The following is a 23,306-nucleotide window of genomic DNA, read 5'->3' as shown; positions in this document are numbered from 1 at the left end:
GCTAAGTATATTGATCGCTTTAAGCTTACCCAGTGCAAGGTTTTAGAAACTTGTTTTGTTGCATCAGTGCAATTCCTGTGCACCGGCAAGCCCCAAGAGCCACATATGCTACAAACATTGCAGAAAAAAAGTGCCTTCACTGCTTATATCAGCAAACGGTTGTTGGTTGTCAGCATCTGTGAAGGTGGATCATTTGCCAGTTAGGAGACAGTGGACTCAGGAAGCGTTTTGAGATAGGGGGAGGATACTCAGGAAATAGTATGCTTACACATTGTATGTATTAAAAAAATAATGAAAATTTTAAAAACTAGGTGATCAGTAGCAAAAGCTTCACTGTTAAAAGTTTCTAGTAAAAAGCTGTTTGGTAGTTTTCATCTATTATTGTCCCTGCAGTTTAACCATGAATCATTTCCCTGAGTAGAAAGCTAATCGATTTTCACTTTTTTTTTTTTTAAACTTTTTAAAATTATATTCATACTACAAAACCAATACAACTCTCCAATATATTTTCTGAGGTCATTAAAGCATCCCAGATAATTCATTTCATAATAGTTCTATAAAACTTCCTCTCCTATCTTGTATTATTGCTTGTTTAAAGTGAAGAAAACTGGGTTTACTAGCTTGATGTTCACTGTTCTTATACAGCTTATGATTTGTAAAGGACGACCCTTCTTGGCACAAGACCTTGAGGTACTGTTGTCAGTGACTATTTGTCAGGTTAGGTTAAATATACAGTTTATGTTATTTATGGCGAGAAGTTCATTAGGTCTGCTAACTCCACTTCACCGACCACTTTTTTAGGGGAAGTAAACAAGAAAACATATCTTATATTTAAAAATAAAATTTAATATCAGGAAAGGAATGCTGAGCTGCGTAGATTGGTTTCAAATGGAAAGAATGAGCACCTTGAAAAGCATGTCTTGGGAAATAGGTTAGTATGCAATTCATGTTTCCTAAAAGGTTTAGTAATTTCAAAGACTATCTGTAATGGAAAATTGTGAATAAAACTGCATACATGTTTAGCATTTATGATTTAAGGCAAAGGGAAATACTGTCTGGAATGTGAGATGTTAATGTCTGTGTCTAGAATCTACAGTGACTAGAAGGGTGTGAATACAACATGGAAAAAAAAAAAACAAAAACATATTTGATGGGAAAAAAAAAAAGCTAGAAAGAAAAAGGAATTTCAAATTGAAAGGTTCCAGTGGAGATTCCAGCAAAGCCCAAAAGCCAGACTTTGTCTACCTGAATTTCCCTTTGCTAAAGGGTGGCATACTAGTAGTTTCTCTTCATAACTTTGTAACTCCTACTGCAAATCAAGTAGATGATGTAGGGGTTAAAAAAGAATCTTTCCCCTCAATTAGGCAGAGTGAAGAAGCTGTACAGAAACAGTCTGCCATTTTGAGGTTCTCTAGGAAATCAGATGATGGCTGTGCCATCATTTGACTGATGCTACTGCAATTTTAGGACAGCAGCAGCCCAGACTCCTTGCTGAGAAGAAACACAAATCAGCAGGTTACTTACTGATTTCATTAAAAGTTAATAGATTGCAACATGCCCCTGAGATTTTTTCCAGTACTCATGTTTTCTTCAACTCCTTTCAGCAGTGCCTGTCATTTTGACATGCCTCTTTTTGAGCTATTTTGGGCAACCATATTCATTCAAGTGCATATTGATCTCTCACCATGTTCTTGTTCTGCCTTATTGATTAAAAAGAAGCTCCAGTTTTCTTCCCTGAATAGTAGATATAAACAATTCTGCACACCTTCAATACTAAAAGAGCATGGTTCTGATTTAACACTAGCAGACATGGGTGTCCTAGGCAGTGGCATTGAATTTGATCTTTTACAGCAATCAAGACATATAAATCTATATGCTGTAGATTTTCTAGGGGTTAGAAAAACAAGAATTTTGTCCGCAACTATGATCCTTATAGAAGGTATTTTTTAAAGACTCCTCTTCCTACAGTCCATTTACATGAAACTTGAAAGAACAGAATGATCACTGAGATCTCTGTATCCTGACAAGACTTGCTGAAAGAGGTTCAATTGCATATCACAGTAAGAGAGGGAAAGGGACTATTTGAGTCAGAGTTACGGGATATAGAAACACACACATCTGGGACACAACCATAGCTTGTTTTCCATTTAAACAAACTAATACCCAAACCAACAAATACACAAACAAACAAAAACAAAAGAAAACAAAAAGGAAACCTAACAAAATAGGCAATGGCTCAATTTTTCCAGTTTTTTGTTAGTTTGTTTGTTTGTTTTGTGATTTATAATACATTTTTAGCTGGAGAAGTGGCCAGTTTTCCCTTCCAGAAGAAATCTCCTGAAAGTTCATTTGGCTTCAGTGAATTTGCTTAATATCACTTTACCTATCTGTAGTGCAGCAGCAACATTTAGTTGCCACCCAGTTATACTAAAGGACAGTGATGCAGTAAGTTGCACAGCTGCTATTCAGCTACACCGTCAGATAGTTTCTTTGACTATGATGTCCTGGCAGTGAAAATCTGCAGATGCAACATGGGGCAAGGTCTTTACAAAGCAGCTTCCAAGGTTAAGGTGGTGCTTCTTAGTGCATTACATCTGTTTCCTTGAGGTAATGGTTACTGCAAAGCTCAGAGCAGGTATGGGCAGTTCCCCCTAATGGGTACAAAATAAGAGAAAGATGCCATAGCATATGACTCATTTAAAGCATATACAGAGGGAAGACAAGTTCTTGCTCTTCCTTTCCGAATTTTCCCTTTCTTTTGTCTGTCTTCCTTAGGATTATGTTGATTTTCCCTGTGGTGGTGGGTGCAGAGAGAATGATGTTTATACCAAAGGAAATTCTGATAGTTATTGAAAGCTCAGAAATTCCAAATGAAGTATTACTAATTGCATGATAGAATGAGCAGAAAGCGTATCAAGTCAATCTGACAATGATGCTCTGAGCTCTTGTGATTATCACTGCTAAAATTGCAGCAAATTCTGCTACGTTCATTAGTATTTTTAGCAGCTTTATTAATACTTATGTTAACTGAAAGGGAGGAACAGACAGAGTACATCGTTTTATCTTGGTACAATTTTCACTATCTTTATTGTCACCGCTGTTGTACTGAGCCAAAAGATATAGCACATTTCAATCTGATGTGCCCTAGGATGTGTGTTTAAGTTTTTTCCTTTAACATCTTTGCATGTTAACACCTTACTCTTCAACACACACCATTCTTACTGTACCCTGTCAAAAGGGAACGCATTTTGAGGGACACCTCCCTACCTGTCAGTTCAGCATTCGGCCACCAGCCAAGTTCACAGGCTTTACAAGTGAATTCATCCTGAACAAATTCATTCTCTTTGCAAGCGGTGCAAATCCAGCAGCAGCTCACTTCTCCTTTCCTGATCACCTGAAAAGCAAAACATACCCTCAGCAACTATCCTGTGTAAGACAACACAGAACTTCCTACAGTAAATACGTACTGCCTGCATTGTTTAAAATATGATAGGATTTCTGTGTGTGGGACATTGCAAACAATGAGAAAATATTTGTCCTTATTCTGTATCTGCCTCTCTGTGCTAGAACTTGTGTTCAAGGATAATATCTTAGGACAATTTCATTTTGTTCTGTGCTGGTATTTGGTATTGTGGTGTTTTCTTCCCCGAGTTTAAAGTACAAAACCATTTTTTGTTTTGGTACAGTGGCACAGTGTTACATTTCCAATCAAACTTGAGAGAAGGTTTAATCTGGGAGATGGTTCAGGTCAGGACAAGCCATTCAGTGAATACTTAATATCTTCTGCATAGTAAAAAGCAGCAAACAATGTCAAAGGTTAGAACAAAGAGTGATTCATGCATTTACATATATATTATTATTATATATATGCATAGATAGAAGCACAGGCACTCAGATTCTTATTTACAATGAAGTCTCTTTGGGGCTCACCACATCAGTGTATATAGAAATTAAAATATGAACAAATTAAAAAATTAAACTAAAAAAGGATGTATTTTGTTCTAGTAGAAAATAAAACCAGTATGTGGTGATCAAGAACACGGTTCAGAACAGCTCTTTTAGAGAAATATGCCCCTGAAAGCTGTATCTTTCTCTCGTGTGAATGCTGCTAAGTGCAGTGATCCAATGTTGAAAATTGCTTCCTCATCTTGGCTGCTAGTTTCACTATGTGGGGGATGCAAGCAAGGTTAAGGATATCTTGAGCTCCACCAAAGACTCTGCCTGTGTCAGAAAGGAGGAATTCAGCCTTCTCTCCAGGATCTTTTTATCCATCAATATGCAGAGTTAAGTTAAATAAAAGATTTTGCTTTATTAAATAATGAAACGTTGGCTTTGTAGGCTTCTGTGAGTGTGTGTGTGTGTTAACATTTCCTCCTGCTTTCTATGGAAATTTTCCAATAGATTTCAATGGGAGCTGAAGCTGGCATTTTGTATACATGTTGTTTACATATATACACATACACAAACTGCACAATCTCAAAAACAGAGAAAAGATGTTTTGGAGGGCAGTAAATACCAATACTGCTTCCCCTCCAGGTTTGATGGAGTATTTCACTAAGCCTTTGCCAAATAATCAATCATCAATTGCTAGTAGTAGCAATATACAATTTAAAAGCTGCAAATATTCCTATTGTATGAAATTAAAAAGAAAAAGCATTTCTAAGGTGGTATTCCTGAATGGGCTTTTTGCTGTTTTAAACTTAAAACATCCATAATATTTTGATAGTGGTAGAACATGTCTTTATGTCATCCACACATGGCAGGTGGCAAAATATTTGTAGCATGATTCAAATGCTACTGTTTGTGATTTCATTTTTGTTTCCATACCTTCTGTTATGAACATGAGATATAAACAGGACTTTTCTTTTTTTGTTTTCCTTTTTCTTGTAGATGTTATTGTTGAAACAAAATACTGGATTCACATGGGTTACATTATTTTAAGGATTTGTCCCCAAGTGAATCCCAGCCACTGACCATTGTAGACAATGACTAAATGAAAATTTTGTTCTTTCTCATATAAGGTGAAATTTAATTCAGTCTTGTCATCCTGGAAGATTCTGTGTCATTATAAAAGGCAGTTTTAGAAAGCATGGGCCTTTGTATGGGACAATAAGAACAAAATGTTGATCTAAGAATTCTTCTGTCCTTTTGGCTTTCTTATAGAAAAGAAAGTTCTAAGTAACACGTCCTTTGTCTTGAAAGATGATTGCTTGAGTTTAGTGAAGGAGCACTGCCAGGTAACAGATTTTTATGGAGAAAGTGTCTAACGCACACCTTAATCTGCCCCTTCAAACAAGGCTCGCTGCACACTGAACGGACCATTCCACTCTTGTTCATCTGAATCCTGTAGTCATCAATGTTGAGGACACCCTCGTGCCAAGTTCCAATGAGGACATAGTCATAGCGATTGGGCTCTATGTACTGCAGGTTCATAATGTCATACCTTCAAAGGAAAAAATAGAAAGAGAGTCACTGTCCTGCAATATGAAGGATAAAATTTTACTGTGGACTAGAGTTTCTCAGAAACACCAAACACTTCAGGATTTGCAATAGAATCACAGTAATTAACATCTCTTATTGCTAAGTTATTATTGAGTGTCTGTCCCGTTTACAGAAAACTGTGGGTAAAAAAACCTGTGTGTCCGGAAAGAACTGTACAACAAAGACAGCAAACTGCTAAAAATTCACATGTAAGCAATCTTTGGATGGTGCATTATTCAGCCATTTTTCAAAATCATTAACATTCACTTGTTGGCTACATACAGGCTGTCTGCAGTATAGCTCTTGCTGTGAACCCTGAAGTAGTCCTCCCTGAAGTTAGAGTAAAAATACTCTAACTAAACTGGTAAGTCATAAGCTAACTGTAGGCACTACTTGCATTACCCAGCTCAGTGAGATTGATGCAAAAAGTTAGCAATCCAGCCACAGTATTAACTTCCTTCCAGTAGTCAAGTAGGACAGAACTTCCAAAGGCTAATATAAAGGAAACATAAAACACTGCTACAGAAAGCATTCTGCTTCCCTACCTCCATCATTGCCCTCCATTTGTAAAGCCTAATATGTATGCACAGCCATTACTGCTAAGTGTTCAGTTCCTTCTTTTACTAACAGAATGCGGTTTGTGCAAAGCAGTGATTATTTGTGGTAATTTCATAGTAGGAAATAAGCAAGAATGTGAGAATGAGTAGTGGAGAGAGCACCGGGAGGAAGAACCACAAAAGAAGATGAAAAAATCAGCTGGCCTCTTAAGAGGAGAGTTATGTGGGAGGTATGAACAGGAGAGGTAAAAGAGGGCTGCAAACCAGAATTCAGCTCCGGAGCTGAAAATCACAAAGCATTTTCTGCTTTACAGCTCTGGAATTCACTGCCTTGTTTTTCCTTACTGGATTGTCTCAGGACAGAAGATGCTTTAGTTTACAGTAAGTGTTGCCTATCTGTATTCACATTAAGAATAAATGGTAAACAAAGTATGAGCTCTAAATAAAACTGGAATGTTTGGTTCAGGGCAAACAGGGAGAAATATCCAATAATTTCTCTTTTCCCTGTTGAAGTTCAAATATGCAAAAATCACAACTCAGTAGTTCTCAGAGAAAAGGTACTAGAATTACTCTCTGGATGCTCAGTTTTGTTAACTGAATCTATGAGATCTCTCTAGTGAGAGAGAATTTTAAAAAATGTCTACTTAAAACTGTATTTAGATCTCAGTCTTGCAAATGTGCACGCTTAGACAACGTCGGTGCCACTGCACAGATTCACTGGTCACACTGGAAAAGGAACTCTCACTACTGATTTCAATAGAGCTCCAAACAGGTACAAAAAACAGCTCTGCAGCTGTGTGGTTGGCAACTGGCTCTTAACTGAGGAGTTGCTAAGAGGAGGAGTAAATCTCAAAGTCACTAGAAAACAATTCTTATTTCCCATCTTTTACAAAGGAATAACATAAAAAGGCATGCTTTTTTCAGCATAGCAAGAAGCAGTAACAGCAGGGTGCTTTATAATGTAGATTCAGTAAACAGGAGTAATTGAGCAGGAATGTACATGGCTCTTTCTAGCAAGCACAACCTACTTGGTTTTTAGTGTGACCTTGAATTAGACCAATACAAAATAACTTACTATGCACTGGAAAATGAATACAGGAAGGAAAATAAAAGATTACTAAAACTTCACACTCCCTTAATGAAATTTTCAAGCCTACACAGCTTGTTTTCTTTTCTACCAAAATATATTATGAAGCACAGAGTAGCATTACAGTAATATCAGTCAAGAGCTGGAAAATTCAAGGATATGATTTTATTTTAGATTGAAAGCCTATATGTCTTATATTTTCTGATAACATCGTTCCCTTTTCTATCAGTAATATGTCAAAGAATAAAATATGAAGACTACAAGATCTTAGCAGTCTTGCATTTAACATGTTGTAGTACAGTGCTTGAAGCTTTGATATGTAACTTGAATTTTAAGTGGAAGAATGTGATCTAACAAATACATTTGCTTTGGAGACATGCATAAGTTCTTTACCCTTTCTTTCTTTTCTTTAATGAAAAAATCCTGCTTTGAGTAAGGACAAATTCAGTGTTTCAATACCTCCTTCTATCACCATCTCCCCGCATAGACATACACCACTTCAAGAGTTCGGACCTATGTCCAAGCTAAAAGTGATTATCTTGAAATAACTGGGTTTGACAAGAGTTCTGAAGCTCTAAGAAAGTGAGGATCATGGAGGCAGCTGGATGTCACACACGTATGGCAGCATTTACAGAAGGTATAAGATCTTTCTACACATAAGAAAATGAACGATTTTTTTAATGTAAGAGCAACCTCTCACATATATTGGGAAATACCATGACCAATGAGTTGGGATCATGCAAACAAGTTATTTTTGAGGTAAAAAAGACTGTGAGCTGGTCACAGGCACATTCATACTCTGAAAAAAACTCTGGTTAGCCTGAGATAGCTGAAGTTACTTGCTCAACAGCCATAACACCTGTGTTGACAGTAAGTTTGGTATCCTTGAGGGCAGAATGGCAAACGGCAAAGCTGAACAGTACTAGGATGTAACTGGCCTAAATAGCCACCCATGGACCAAAGTCTGTGCAAAAATAAACTGTATGTGCCCCACATTCCTTTATATACTGCATATATTTTAAATGCTTGTACTATGCATTGATAATTTACTCAAAACTTTGAAGCTAGTCAATGGAATAACTATGTTTGAAGCCAAAACAGCTTCTGGAGATAGTTAAATGAGTCTACAACTAAGTTGAGTTAAAGCAAAATGAACAGCATTGTTTCTCTTATTTTGAAAATGCATGAAAGGCCCGGTGTTAGGGCTGGAGACAACTCCTGTCAAATGCCCATGGTTTTACAGTCAGAGGTCTATGCAAATTGTCCCTGAGAAGTAAGTTTCTTCATAGTAGTCATTAGGTTACTATGTCTAGTAGACATACTGGAACAGACAAGACCTCAAGATGTTCTGTAATGAGATGTATAGATCTGTCCTCTGCCCCTTGCAAAGGTCCAAAAACGGATGTGATGTGGACTCCTGCATCCCTCATTCCTTCTGCTGCCAATCTGAGAATTTGGGTGACATGATTAGTTTTGAGAAAGTAAATGGGATGTACTCAGTGAATGTCAAAAGTTCAGCAATTTTATAAGCGAATTCTTAATAGCAGTAGAGGGAGCACATACTGTTGTCTATTTTCCAGAGATATATTCAGGTCATTTTTCCTAAAGACAGTAAAATCAGTTAAGTGACTGCATTTGTGCCCCTCTGATACAGCTCTGCTTCACAGTTCTGCGTAAATGTTCTCCAAAGAAAAGATTCCGCACAAAGAAATAAACCTTTCAAAATCGCCTCATGATTTCAAATCTCATTTTGATAAAAGTTTGAAAGTATAAATTGAGCCTGAGATAGAGAAAAAAGAGTTTTATCTAAACAAATGGTTAAGCTTTGCCAGAGCTGTAAGGGATTCAAAACAGAGAACTGTATGAATGCCAGGAAAACATAACTGTGGGCATCTCTACCTTTTGTAACCGTGATTAGAGTAAACAGGGGGGTTTGAGAGACTGTTGCTCAAAGAAACTCACAGATCTTGCTAACAATTGCTGGCTTCTAAGAGGGAACATTGCCTTATCAACTCTTGCGGAGTTGATTTGTTTATATGATACAGTAACATAATCTCAAAAAACTTTTTTGCTTATTTATGATACCTTCATGCACCGGCATAGAAAAGCTGACAAACCAGGCAATTTCACTTTGGTCAATCTCTGACTTATTTAAATGCTGTATGCGATGTGTGGCTTTTCATTTTGCTGAGGTATAAAATGATCTTTGGTTACATCCTGTGGTATGGCACATTCATTTGCCTAGAAAGACCTTTTCTTTGTAGGGCTGCGGCAATACTAGTATGAATCTTGAGTCACATACACATGGGCATAAACTACTGCTGGAGTACAAAGATCCAACCTGCTTTTCAGATCACATATATATTACACATTGCATATATATATATCATCATTCATTAACATTATATCGCCCATGTCATAAATATCACAGAATAATACAAGGATTACAGGATGAATAACAAGAAGATTGATTGAGCTTCCTTAACCAAACTGTGAAAATATAAATGAACAAAAATCACCTAAAATAACAAATCAATTTCTAAATAGGTGAAGGAAGAAAAAAAAAAGAGAGAGAAAAAAAGAACCATGCTATAAACCAAGCAATACATTCTGTCATCCTGACCTACTGAAAAAATACCCCAATATAAACTCTTCTATATTTAGAATTCAAGAACCATTTGTTATAATTCTGGGATTCGTACTGATGAGAGTTGTGGAAATGCCCTCAGGTGACAAGATAATAAACAAGATTTGAGCTAAAACTGGAAAATTACATTTAACATCAATCTAAATATCTAAAAAGTAGACAAAACAAGGTATGCAAATGTTTTTATGGACATAAATAATGCATAATAAATTTAGAGTTATATTAAGCAGTACTTTCTCAATGTTATCTAAACTGTATGCGCTAAGATCTGATTTATACATTCGCATTGAATGTATGAGTATGTGTAAGAATATAAGGAATTGCTTACCCATTAATTTCAAAATCTGACCTAGCTCATCTACACTTCAACTAAAAAAAATCTACAGTATGCAGTATTCAATGAGAAACAAGACCAAACTGACCAGCTTTTTCTTATTCTAAATGTAATAAGTAGTTTAAATGCATGTATTATGTGAATACAGCAAGCAATGGAAAGAACAGTAAAAAAGTTCATCAGTTTTGATAACAAAAGGTAGGAATAGATATAAGGGTTGCTTTAAGGCCACTGTGTCTTGCAAATATTCTTTGAAAGCTGTAACCTCTTGTTTATTCCAAAGCACTGCTTTTGTGCAGTGTTGGCACTCAGATGCATTTATGCAATAAGCCCAAAGATGGAGTGAGAGAGTCTTTTATAACACTTTAATAACTCAGTAGGAAAACTAACTTAAATGAAGAAACCTCTGAGCAGAATTCTGTTAATAATGAATCATGTGCACCAGAAGCTGAATTATATTTATTTTAAATAAATACATAAATTCATCTGGGAGATGTCTCACTCAAAGTAGTTGGGTAGAGCCCACAAACCTACATGAAAAGGAAAGATTTGTCAGCTGTCTTCCATGAGAGAAATCAAGGTGAAGGCCAAGTCTACAAAGTTTCTCTCATCGCTTGGGTGCACGCTGAGTCTTCTGGGGGGGAGGGGGAGGAGGGAGCATTGACAGTAGCAACTACCACAACAGGAATCTACTGGACCCCACATGAGAGGAACACATTACCTTCTAGCAAACACGATTAATTATCCTGCTTGACCTGTCTTTGAATTCTGAGACAGCTGAATTTATGTGAAACTAGTTAAGGAGAGCACACAGTAGTTCAGCAAGCAAAACGAAATACTTTCTGGCACGGATGCACTGTTGTGTCCTGGGGCACATGGAGCAGCTGAGTTCCAGTTGGAAAAGGATATGCTCTATAGACCTAACTTTAAAATTTCAGCAAGCAAGTGCATTGTTAAACTCCAGTTACTTGTATTAGGCCTTATGCATAAAAAAGCCCTAGTGCTGAGCCCATTACTAACTCAGATACCAAAAATCTCTGAGATACAGTCTGTCCTCTCCCAAAACACTAGAAATTTTACAGGCTTTACAGTAACTCTTATCCCAACAGAAACTGTAGTTATCAATTTATCATGTGTTGTCATTGTTATTCCTTTCTACGAGTAAGACTCACCCAGATAACTGTTTCTGTCTCAGAGTGTATTTGCTGCATGCTTTAGCAAGGCAGCCATAGAAAATGAAACCACTAACAACACCCACATCCCAGTATCTGGTATAATATGTCGAGATGAAACTTTACCTTCCTGGGGCATCTCCCTTTTCATCAAACCAAACTTCTTCTCCAGAAACACCAATGAATGTGGACTTGAGGAGAAACTCCAAGAGTTTGCTGCCATCAATTGGCTTCATAGCATCACACAGCCCAACATGTCCTGGGCAAAGGGAATGATGCATATTTTGGAGTCCATGAGCCATAGCATATATAGCATTGATGACGAATCCCATTTTACTGTCCTGAACATAGTTTTCTTCTAGGCTTTCATTACCTAAAATAGGAAAAATAAAAATATTATTATAAACATGAAAACAATGTGAAAATGAGAAAAAGTGGTAAGAGATTAAAAGGCTTTTCTTAAAAGCTTTAGAAGTATAAACAAAATGTAAGAAGGGGATTAAATTCACATATATATATTTGTCAGAAATCTTTAAATCGTAGAAAGTGAAATGAAATGGCTTTAGAGAAAACCACAGCTTAACAAAATTGTCAGCCTTAATTTGCTTTTTTTTAAGAATTATCATTTTTCATTCCACAATGTTACTTATGCTAAAAAGGGTTAAACAGCTCAGCATCAGAAGGATGCAACTTGCTTAAAAGTTTGATTTTTCGTCAGACTTGAAGGTTGTTTTTTTTTTAAATCTCTTAGTTTTGAGGGCCAATATAGCATAGTATAGTATAGTATTTTCCTTCCAGTGGAAAAAGCAAACAATGTAAGCCAGCACCACTTCTCAAGTTATCAGAACTATTTATGTTAGCTAGTAGTAGAGAAGCCAATTGGTGTTTGCTACAGAAAGTCTAAGGAAGTTTTGTAACGCTAAAAGGCATTTTATGTAACTGCAGCTTAGAAGATCCAGCATGAGCAGACATACAAGTCTCTGTCCACTGACCAGAAACAATGCAGCAGTGAAGGCTTTCCTCTTGTGTAGGTTTTAGTTCTGACCTGCTGACGCTCAGGCCCTTCCAGAGGGTGCCATTTGTGGCTGCATCTGAAGCCAGAACCCGTGGGGATCAGGCTGTCCCCTATTTCCTGTCACAAGCTGCTGGATGCTGCCAGTGCTAACCCTGAGTCACAGAGGCCTAAACCACAGGGGTCCTGAGGGCTGGGGGAACAAGAAACCTCTCTGTTTTGTTTCCCTTCCCCTGAGTCATTCTTTCTCAATATGCTCCAAGTTGCAAGATGCTGCTATCTGTGGGCCTCCCACGTTACTTGGTGTTAACAGGCGTTTGCAATCCACTCTCTGGTACTTAGACACAGTAACACCTTGTCTGCGCTAGGGAAGTAGGATGTGTGAGAGACAAGGTGTTAACTGACACTTCTCAAACCTAGGTTGGGGAAGGTAGCTGTCATTCTAATACAAAGAAATGAGGAAAATCTACAAGTTCGCAGAAACTTTCAAGTTAAAAAACAGCTGCTCCTAATGAAGATATTGTATGTCTTTCAAGCCAGATAAGGAAGACACCCTTACGTTCATCCTTGGGAAAAACTGATCTGGAAGGACTTCTCAGCTTCTTTGCTTTTATCCGCTGATTAGTCCCGAAGGACTAACACGTGAATTTACCACTCCTGCCTTCTTATAGACAGAGAATGAATATGGTCTCCATCCTGATGGGACAGAGATGTGGAAAGATCCTGAGCTCAGCATTACAGTTCTCTTTGTCATGAAGCCTGTCAGTAGCAAATAGCTGAAGAGCTGACTGATAGGTCATGGCACTCACCTGTCTTTTACCCAAGAGTTTATTTCAGTTGCCTCCCTAATTTCTCAATTATTTTTAAAATGTATAGAAACATGCACATCAGTGACCTTTGCAGGAAATAATGACAGTATCCATATACTTTTCCTGAGACAAATGTTCAGATGGCTGCCAGAAGTAGAAACCTAAATGTAGCAGAACTTACCAATGTTTTGAAATGAGACTATTTTCTTCGAGTATGTGTTAACACAGCAAAGTATAGATTTGGTTTCTCATATTTCAATATAATATACATACCTCCAAAGGGAATAAACATTTGATGGTGGATTTGCTTTTGAACAATTAGATGTGTGCATCTTGTTTGCTTTGAGGCTTGAAACACATAGTGTCCCACTGCAGAGATGACTGCTTTTCTGCACTTACAGAAATAGTCATACTCGAGTGAGGAGTAACATGCAAAGCCTAATCTGGTAATGAGTTGTCCACATATCAGTAATATGTGTAAATAAGAGATTTTACAGTAATTTTTCCATGAGAAATCGTGCTTTACCTAAACCTGCTTCCAGCTGGCAAAATCAAATTTATTTCATTTTCACCATCACAAGTTATTGATATACCTATGTATTTGAGCTTGTAAAAATTCACTTATGGGAATCAGTAGGAACTGATCTTTCTGAACAAGGGAGATAATGTAATTATGTTAAGCCAAAATAAAAACAGAGGCAATCAATGTTCAATTCGGTTCTCATAGAATAGCTGTTTAATAAATGCAAGAACTATATTTTGTTTGATGCAGGGCTTCTCTGTAAAGCTGTTATTTTTTCCTTAAAATCTTTGAAAAGTAACAGAGAACAATAGAACTCTGGACTGAGAAATTTGTACTTTTCTTTCTCCTCTCATCCTCTGGAAAAAAAAAGATCATTGATCTACAAAAGTACTCTGAACACTAGGGTAAATTAACATTTAAAACAGAAAAGTACTTTATTATCTTTATTTATTTATTTATTTATTTTGGGGGGAGACCTTAGTTTTCATTAAGAAAAGAAAAAGTGTAAGCTATGTGAGTACTGGATTAATTGAAGTCACTCAAATTAGGTCATTAACTTTTTGAATGACATTGAAGAATTCAGGTCTCCTACATTTCAGGCTTATTTTTGTATTGGATGCAGTGCAAATCTTCCCTTAGTCATTTCCTTTTAACAGTTCCTCAAAGCTTTGGGTCATTTTATTTTATTTTATTTTATTTTATTTTATTTTATTTTATTTTATTTTATTTTATTTTATTTTATTTACTTTTTGTCAGTCATCCTATCAAAGATGAAAAAGAGAGATAAAATATGTAAAAATAAAAATAATTTTTCACAATAACACACTTTGGCTGTACACAATAGAAAAATGCTCCCAACACTGCTAGAAATAATAGCCTTAGAAGCTGCAGAAGGACAGAACAAATTTCATGAAGCGATGCCTTTCCTTTCACTATAATGTGCCTCAAATGTAACTAATGTTGTCTTCAGGCAGGGACTTAGAAGGAGCTGAATGTAAAGCAACAATTAATATCTAGTGCCTTTGCTGCGAATTAAGTATAGGGCAATCAGCATTCTCCAGAGCAGAGACAGTACTCATACAAATCTCACCCAATCAACTGAAATTAAGAAAAACAACGCTGTCAGAATTATAGCTAGAAATGACCTACACTTAGGGACATAAGGTAAAGGTAGAAAAACCTATGCTGATGTTCTCAAGAAGAGATTAAGCAGAAAGGGCTTCTTGTTTGCAGTTCTCAGAAAGGTTAGGGCAGGAAGGAATGTGGAATGGAAAGAAATGTAGAAACATTTTGGTTGAAGAATCAGATCAATAGCTAGCCAGTTGGTAAATTTTGAACAAACACACACATTTGATAAAGAACACAGTCTGTTCATAGATGACTCTTGATTAGAATAAAAGCCAAAATCTGTTGAATAAAATTATTATAAATGATAATTTCTGAATTAGGCAGATATTTTTTCCTTTTTTTTTTTTTTTTCCCCCAGACCTCCAAACAAACTGAACATTTAATGTCACATAAAAAGTGATTTTTTGCATTGGTTGCATTTGACCTATTATGAAAATAATCATCTTTTCTGACAGTTCTGAAAAAGGGCTGAAGGTCTTAGAAATAATATACACTCCTTTCCTTAATTGTAGTGGTTGGTACAAGGATTGAAATGCTTTCTGAGTATGCAATATGAGATTTTAGCTTTGTTGCCAGCAGCATGGTGATGGGCTACATCCAGTAAAGTGCTCATTTAGACAAAGAAATTGTTGTGGAAGAATAATCAGGGCTAAATTTCTCAGGAATGCTGAAAAAAGGAAAATTGCCATTCTTGGTCTGTGTGCCCAATGGCCTGGCACAAAGCCATGCCAAAGAGAGATGAGTGTTCCCCCCAAGAGGATGCCAGGGGACAGAGCACAGGTTATACTACGAACTAGTAGAGTAGCACCCTGGCTTGCAACAAAATTTCCCTTCTTATTGAAGAAGCCAGGAACGCAGATTTCCTGTCCTCTTAGTTTCAATGTGCACTGCCTTAAGTGACTTGGAGCAAACATGTCCATCTGGCTCTGTACAAATTTGTGCAGAGATATGCTAGTGATGTGACATGCCCTTGAAAAAAAAAAACAAGAAAAACAAACAAACAAACACAGAAGTCATATATCTTGCAGTGTCCCACATTACAGAAGGCCTGACAAACTTGGACCACAGCAAATTTGTGTCATAGGATCTTGCAGGGAGAAGGGCACAAAGCCAATATCTGTCCAGAACAGTTATTTCAAATCTCGGTCACTAGAAGTAGCAGCTACAGATTATTTTAGTAGCTAAATGGAACATGAAAAGTGATGAACAAACTGATAACATTTTGTAAAATTTGGGATACTTGGCTCCTTGGAAATATTAGGGCACTTTTATTTGGATGCATGACCTGCTAATTATAGCTTTACCTTTAGATGTTTAGGAGAGAAAATGCAACCAATTCTACATTTCTCTTTTGTTACCAACTCCTTGAATTTTTTTTTATCTATCAGAATTATTCAACTTTAAAAACAAAAAACAAAAACCAACAAGAAAAAAAAACATATTATGATGAGACAAAATAAGATTCTATTTAACAATTTTTGAAAAAGGCTTAATTTTCTAAGCTCATTTAGCATTGCAGTTTCAGGTATTTTACAAATATTGCCAGTTCTTTCATTCTTACACACTGTTTATGTTATCTAACATCTCTTATGTTATCTAACAAGAAAGATAACAACACAATTATTTAACAAATTTCACTTTAAGGCATTGCAAAATGAATACCACAGATTATAATGCCTCTAAATGCAATTAGTACAAACATGATATGTTCACAACCTGCACAATAAATGGATTGTTCTCTTCATACTCTTTTTTTAAAACCAAATGCATTCTGTTCATTAATATTATATGACAATGGAATCTGAATAAAATCCTCATCTCTTGATGACTCTTGTTGACTCCGCTGCACTCAGTATGTCCAAATGTAGTCAGAGGTAACAAGTTAGATTCATAAAACTTCTCTATTGTATATGAAAACATCCAAACACCCACTCTTTCAGCCCACAATCAAGTAAGCATTGAGAAGAATTAATAATTTGTCTTTTTAGAAGTAACTTCTAGTTATCCAAACAATTCCAACTGTATCCGCCTGCTTATGAAAGTGAGACCAGGAAATGCTACTGAGTGAACAGAACAAGGAACTGCAGATGAGGGCTGTAGGCTTTGCTTATACTTTTCTCGAAGACTGTGCAAGCTAATGTGACTGCCAAAATATTGTGGAAAAGTTATTTCTTTTCATAGAATCATAGAATGGTCTGAGTTGAAAAGGACCTCAAAGATCATCCAGTTTCAACCTCCCTGCCACAGGCAGGATTGCCAACCACTAGACCAGGCTTGTTTTACCTTCTTATCTGCAAAAGCAGATAAGAAATAAAAAGACCTTGTTTCAATCTGAATTAAAATATGATTTCATTTCATTCAGTTTTCATGAGACAGAATGACAGACTGAAAAATTTGTCACTGATCACAGCAAGTGTTTCATTTAACCTACAACAAACAATCCCATCATGCTAAATGATTTTTTCTTGTATGGTTTCTACCCCCAGGAAAACACCTCTTTTATTGCTTTTCAACAAAGGCAATCATATGTAATGGTCACTATCCACTTCAGTGTATCTTTGCTGCAGGGAGGCAAGTTCAAGAAGCAGCTACATACAGAGATGAGAGGGTCCTGACTGACAGCACATACAAGAGAGATGGCAGAAGAGGTATCAAAAAGAAATAAGATAAAAGAAGAACTTGATTCCCATTGTAATGTGAACTATTTGCTTGACTAAATGCAACTGTAATGCTTACCAGGCAAGTGTGAGGAAAAAAGTATTCTTTAAGAAAAGGGATCTTTCTCTAACTGCCTTCTGAGCATCATGTCACCAATCTGTACAAAATAATGCAGTGCTTTCTGTAGAACAGCAGGTGGCTCTGCCATTTGGCAAGAATAGAGAAATCTTTCACTGGGGTGGATAAAGGTAAGCAATATCTGGTGTGGATTCTACACCAGATTTGAAGACGCACTGATAAACATTTCAAATTGTACAGTACTCATGAAGCAATAAATGGAGTTCACAGGGTTGCAGACTTCATTTTCACGATGTCATTAAATCAAAAAGGTTCAAATTCCATTCTTCAATTTTTTTTTTTGTTTGGTTTGTTTTTTTTGTGCTGCTTTGTGTTTTGTTTTTTTTTTTAATTTTCCCAAGCAAAGAGATTCTACTCACGCGATTATATTTGATGCACTTTTTCCCCAAATAGTGAAGAGATAATTCCAGTTAGCAGTTGAGACACTCTTCTATTTTCTTTCTGAGCAAAGGAAATCTATAGGTATCCCAGATATTACTGCTACTTCCGATGAATGCAGCTTTTTAATTGAAATTGTTTTATTTCTAGTTTTAGATAAAACTGCAGAGAGAAATTAAAGTAATTCAAAGGGTGGGCATTCAGGAGAAGCTCCTCATTTTTTTTTTTTTTCCTCTAGATTCTCTACCGAAGGCATTAACTGGATGCTAACTGCAGCAATAGTTGTATGCAAGTTGTTATATATTTTCACTAATAAAGTAAGACAAATAACTAATGACTCTCTCTCTCCTGGAAAAGAAACAGATTGAGTAAATATGAAAGACTGTTCTTTCCTTACTTTTACCTACATTTCTTTCACAGATGATAATTCAGTGGCTAAAGAAAGCCAAAATATTAATTCAGCCATTAAGAGACACAGGTTTCCATTCATTCCAGGTGTCTAACTTTAGAAGATCAGTTCCCTTTTTAGATACACTATACGCATACAACATGTGTGTCTTCAGCTTTCATGCCTGTTTTTGTGAGGATACCACATAGTCCTTCAGTGTTCAGAAAGATATATATTCCTTTTTTCTCTGTGTGTGTGTTGGAAGCAGTAGGGAAATCTGTAATTAATTTTAATTTCTTGGTTCTCCATATCATATTATGTAAGCACATTAGGGCTTTAAGAGCTTAGCATCAAAGACTCTAGTATGAGGCTGGCATACAAAAATACAGCAATGCCACGGTAAAGGTGAAATATTATGAGTGGAAATGACTATGCAAGCTGACTATGACTATGCATACTCATTAATCAGGGGCCAGAGAGTCTCAGAGACACTAGGCTTTAGGCGGGAGAAAAGGAACTCGGCAGTGCTGCCAACCCTGAGCCATGCTGAACTCATGGATCCAAACCACACTCAAAGCAAAATTTGCTTAGCAGACACAGCTCCCCTCCCTGCCCTTTCTGCTTCTCTCCACGGACATTCAGACCCTCACACAAACATATGACTTCAGGAAAAGAATATTTAAAATGTAAACACCATGTGATAATGCACATAACTCATGTTCACAGTGTGGGAGACGACAAAACTGTGTTCAAATGTGCCAGCACCCCAAAGAGCAGAGAGCTTTCTTTCTACATCTCCTTTCTACTTATGCAAGGACATAAGCAAGGGATGAGACTGTCATTTCCCAAAGGCTGGCTGAGCTTCACATCAATGGGAAAAGGGGGCATGCCTGATGTCTGTACGTGACAGTGCTTGGGTGAGCAGGACAGAATGTCTGGGTGAGATAATATGTATTGTGCAGTGCTGCAGCCCTTCTCCAGATTCAGGAGAGGCGAGAGAGAAGCTGGAGAACCTTTGAGCAGTATGACTTTGGCCGCATCCTGTCACTGGAGAGGGAAACAGACCTGTAATAAATAAAATTTCCTTATCCCTCCCCCTGTTTGCCTATTCTCTCGTGTTGATTGGCAATAAAAGAAAAGGACTCAAAGGGAAATGTAACACTGTACCTAAAAACCATGCTAACAAATGTCAGCAACCTCCAGAGAGGGCTGATTCCAGCAAGGTGGAGCTTCATACCATTACAGGGTTGTCCATAACCTGCACAGACTGTCCACACACACATTTGTGACTCTTGTCAATAAGAGTCAAAAGAAAAGAGATAACTTTCACTACAAGTTAATGTGTATGGCATGTGGTGTGTAGGTCTTGGTCTAAGTATTATTTTATTTTTTCATCATTTCCTTATTTTGGAATTAATAAATTGGGAAAAAAAAAAAGAGGAAAAAAAAATTCCTATTTGAGATGAATCTGTTTCTGTATCTTGGACTCCCATGCAAACACATGTCACATTTTTCAGTATCAGTTCAAATGGTTTGAAAGAAGCATCACTTTGTACATATAGGTCATCCTTTTAAGGGTTGCCTTCATACATCAAATTGAGACTATACACAAGGCTGCAATAATGTATGAAAAATTATGAACTTCCATTATTATGTGCATTCTAATGAAAGAGCTTGGAATTCATTCTATCATGAACAGAGTAAGTAAAGATTTATTTAATTTGCTTTATGGTCAGAAGAACTTCTGTATCTCACTGCTATCTTGTGGAAATTCATTCTGAAATAAAATATTATCATCTTAAGACTTATGGAACTGACCAGGAATCTGGAATGAAATGACAGTGGCTAATTAGTACCAATGGTCAAATATCCAAATGTAATGAATGGTCATATTCAAATTTTTAAGCTAGAAATGAGTAAAACTACTTCTGATTCTGAACTTGGGGAATCCATCAAAATGGATGCAGTTTAACCTTAAATTCTACTCTCATTCTCACTAGAACACTAAGTTTGTGCCTTTTCATAACATTAAATGACATGTTTAATCCAGAAATATGCAGCAAAGGAGATAAACTGAAGTGATTCCATTGTCTTTCTTAAGACATATAGTAATTATTGTAAGAGCTTGACAAATAATTATTATGATTAATTTTGTTTTTCTTAAAAGCTGGACTGCATACAAACTGCCTGTAAAATGACCAGAAAATGTTCTATTATTTATTTGAGATTATTATTTAACTTCTACAGCAAGTCATTAATTCTCAGATCCTATTTTAATTAGAAATGAATATTTCATCTTATAAACAGGAATAATATATGCCTGCAGATTTTTGTTGTTGTTCCCTGATTGAATGGCTTGTACGTGTAATCAGCAAAGACACTGATTTCACATCCAGATATAGCATCTGATATCCATCTTATTTTTTCGTTAGCTAAAATTTAACGCCAGCAAAACTCAATCTTTGTGTTTAAAGGATGTAGGCAATAACATGATTATTTTAATGGAATATTCACAAATGGCATGAATGGAAAGGAGGGCTTTTACCCTGTCTGATCCTGAACAGGCCATATTCCAATCTGGCACTGCAATCCCCCCATCTCAAATTACTCTTTGACAGTTTTTTCTTTCTTTGTTTCAATTGTTTTCCTCTGTTCCCTTGCTTGGAAATACGATAGCAGGGAATTCAGTTACTCCTACTGCATATTCTGTATCTTCTTCTATCATTCTCAGTCCATTCACAAACTCTCCCTAAGCCCCTTTTTGAGATTTTGCAGTGTTCTACAAATGCCCTCAGAGTGCTCTCAAAGCCTCAAGCACCATTTAAATATGATTGGTTATTATTGCAGTGACGTTGTTTTTCTTGCTTTCTTTACAAATTGATTAAGCTAACTTCTTCCTCCAGTGCTATCCTGGATACAGGTCCAGACTCTCTAAAGGCAGGATTTCACAGAGAACATTTTCTATATGACATGTGAAGAAACAATTGAAAAAAAAGAAAATTCAACCTTCAGTTTTCCCCTTTCCCTCAGGTAACTACGCAACCTTGCTGCCTTACTTGCACACTTCATTAAAGACATATTTAGAACTACTATTCTTAACATATCTGTTATTTGGAACAAGTCTAGCAGATAATGAGTTGCTGCTACTCTTACAAGAGGCAGGAATGAGCACGCTCAAAATCAAACTCACTTAAAAATTTAAAGAAATATTTTCAGGTTTTGATGTTCTTTAGCTACCTTCAGTCATGACTTCCACCATTAATAAATAATTTTTTTGAGTCAGATACCCTCACAGATATTCAATTATAACAAGCAATGATGGAGAAAATAAAAAACACAGGAAATAGAACTGATTAAATTTCAAGTGTCATTCTATTCATATAAGGCCTCAGACTTTATCTGAAAGAGACAGAACTCAGTAATTGTTCTGCAGCTTCCAAAGCATTAAGCATCTTGGATATTTATATTAGGAACCTGAACACATATTCAAGCCCCTTATTAATTGAATTGATTAATACCTGAACTTTTCTGGTTGCTATTGACTTCCATGGGAATAATGGGAGATCAGTATCCTTAAAAATCAGGACAATTTATCTAGGTCTCAGAGCATGCACTTCAGGAGCCTAATTTTGAGCTTCTTTGTTAGAAAATGATAGTTTAGAACTGGAAAATAGGCAACCTTCATATAAAGCATAGACAGCATTACCACAGAATGGGAAATTTAGTAAGAATGTCAGTCTCATTAGATGTTAAATATTCAACACCAGTACAACACCTAAAACTAAATTCTCTGTCATGGCGGAAAATATGATGAAAAGAATAAAGTTCAGAATATTCATTAATCTATTTTTTTCTGGAGATCTGTGCTTCTATCTGTTAAAATAGAAGGAATTGCACATCATCTCAGTCCATGGATTGAGAATTCAAAATACCTAAGTGCTATTTCCCAGTTTTCAATATACAAGCATGAGATCCTGAAGACTTGAAAGGTGTGAATCAATAACTCATGTTAACACTGGGCAAAGCCCTTCAAACATGGGTAGTGACTCCCTGTGGCTGGCAGGCACAGATGAGCCTTACATTTCCTTAACATAAATTCCAGTGGTTCTGTATGAGTTTGAAGAACAGTCAGGAGAAATATGAGAAATATCTAATATTTCCAGCTTTAAAACAATACTGATTTAAGATGGACTTCACAATTCTTGCATGACCACGTATCTCCCCTCAGCCAATACTACCATTTAACTTTTTCTTTTATTATTATTGTGAAAGTGAAATCCTTCCTCTCCTCTGTTTTTAATGTTAAGGTGGTATTAAGAACACCATAATTAAATTAATACAAACACAAGCGTGTCTCACTTCTGCAGAAATACATCTCCCTCCACATTTCTCTTCCTGAGTCTACTGTTGTATTTTTCCTCCTCTCTCAAAAAATCACCTGTTTGAAGGACGGCTTTCCTGGGGCCACATGGACTGCATGCTGAGGGGTGGACTTCACATGTAGGAGGTGAATCATTGCTGTCACACAGACAAGGCTGAAATTCTTCTTGATTCCTAGGATCAAAGGCAGCTACTGCAGCTGCTCAGGCACTGAGGAGCAAAGTGGTCTCAGCCCACCAGCACTCAGCTGGACCTCGTTATCAGTAAAAGTTAGCAAAGCACACTCACAGTTTCCCTTGTTAAATTAAGGGTAGGTTTTAAAGGGTAGAGAATCCTTATATTTCCTTGCAGCCCTTGCAATATGCAAAACATTATTCTCTCGTGCACAGATCACAAAGATCCTCTTTATTTATCCTTTTACATGCCACCTGGATATATACCCAGAACTGTGTTCAAGTACTGTATATAAGGAAAGACTCAGTTTAAAGCAAGGCCTAGGTTAGAAGCTCTGGGTGACATCTGCACAAGGCTAATGCATTGCTGTTAGTGGTAGCGAGATAGAGCTAAGCAAATCAGAAGACAAAACTAGTGGGCCTAAACTTTATTCTCATACT

The 23,306-nt window shown here is 36.6% G+C and overlaps 1 protein-coding gene across 6 annotated transcripts in view; it reads right to left on the bottom strand.

The window, feature by feature from the left end:
- Positions 1 to 23,306, bottom strand: part of GRM1 (glutamate metabotropic receptor 1) — a 179,622-nt gene that overhangs the window by 32,078 nt on the left and 124,238 nt on the right. For all 6 annotated transcript variants that reach the window (XM_090135557.1, XM_031612275.2, XM_090135558.1 and 3 more), the window contains 3 exons: positions 11,405 to 11,651; positions 5,275 to 5,443; positions 3,268 to 3,394 (listed from right to left, as the gene is read on the bottom strand). In XM_090135557.1, coding sequence (XP_089991683.1) covers positions 3,268 to 3,394; positions 5,275 to 5,443; positions 11,405 to 11,651 — 543 coding nt within the window. The remainder of the gene's footprint in view (positions 1 to 3,267; positions 3,395 to 5,274; positions 5,444 to 11,404; positions 11,652 to 23,306) is intronic.

Source organism: Phasianus colchicus, chromosome 2 (genome assembly GCF_987193195.1).
Source record: "Phasianus colchicus chromosome 2, bPhaCol1.hap1.1, whole genome shotgun sequence".
In the NCBI taxonomy this organism is placed as follows: domain Eukaryota; kingdom Metazoa; phylum Chordata; class Aves; order Galliformes; family Phasianidae; genus Phasianus; species Phasianus colchicus.
The sequence above is the reverse complement of the archived record's forward strand: the minus strand, read 5'-3'. Positions and strand labels throughout refer to the sequence as shown.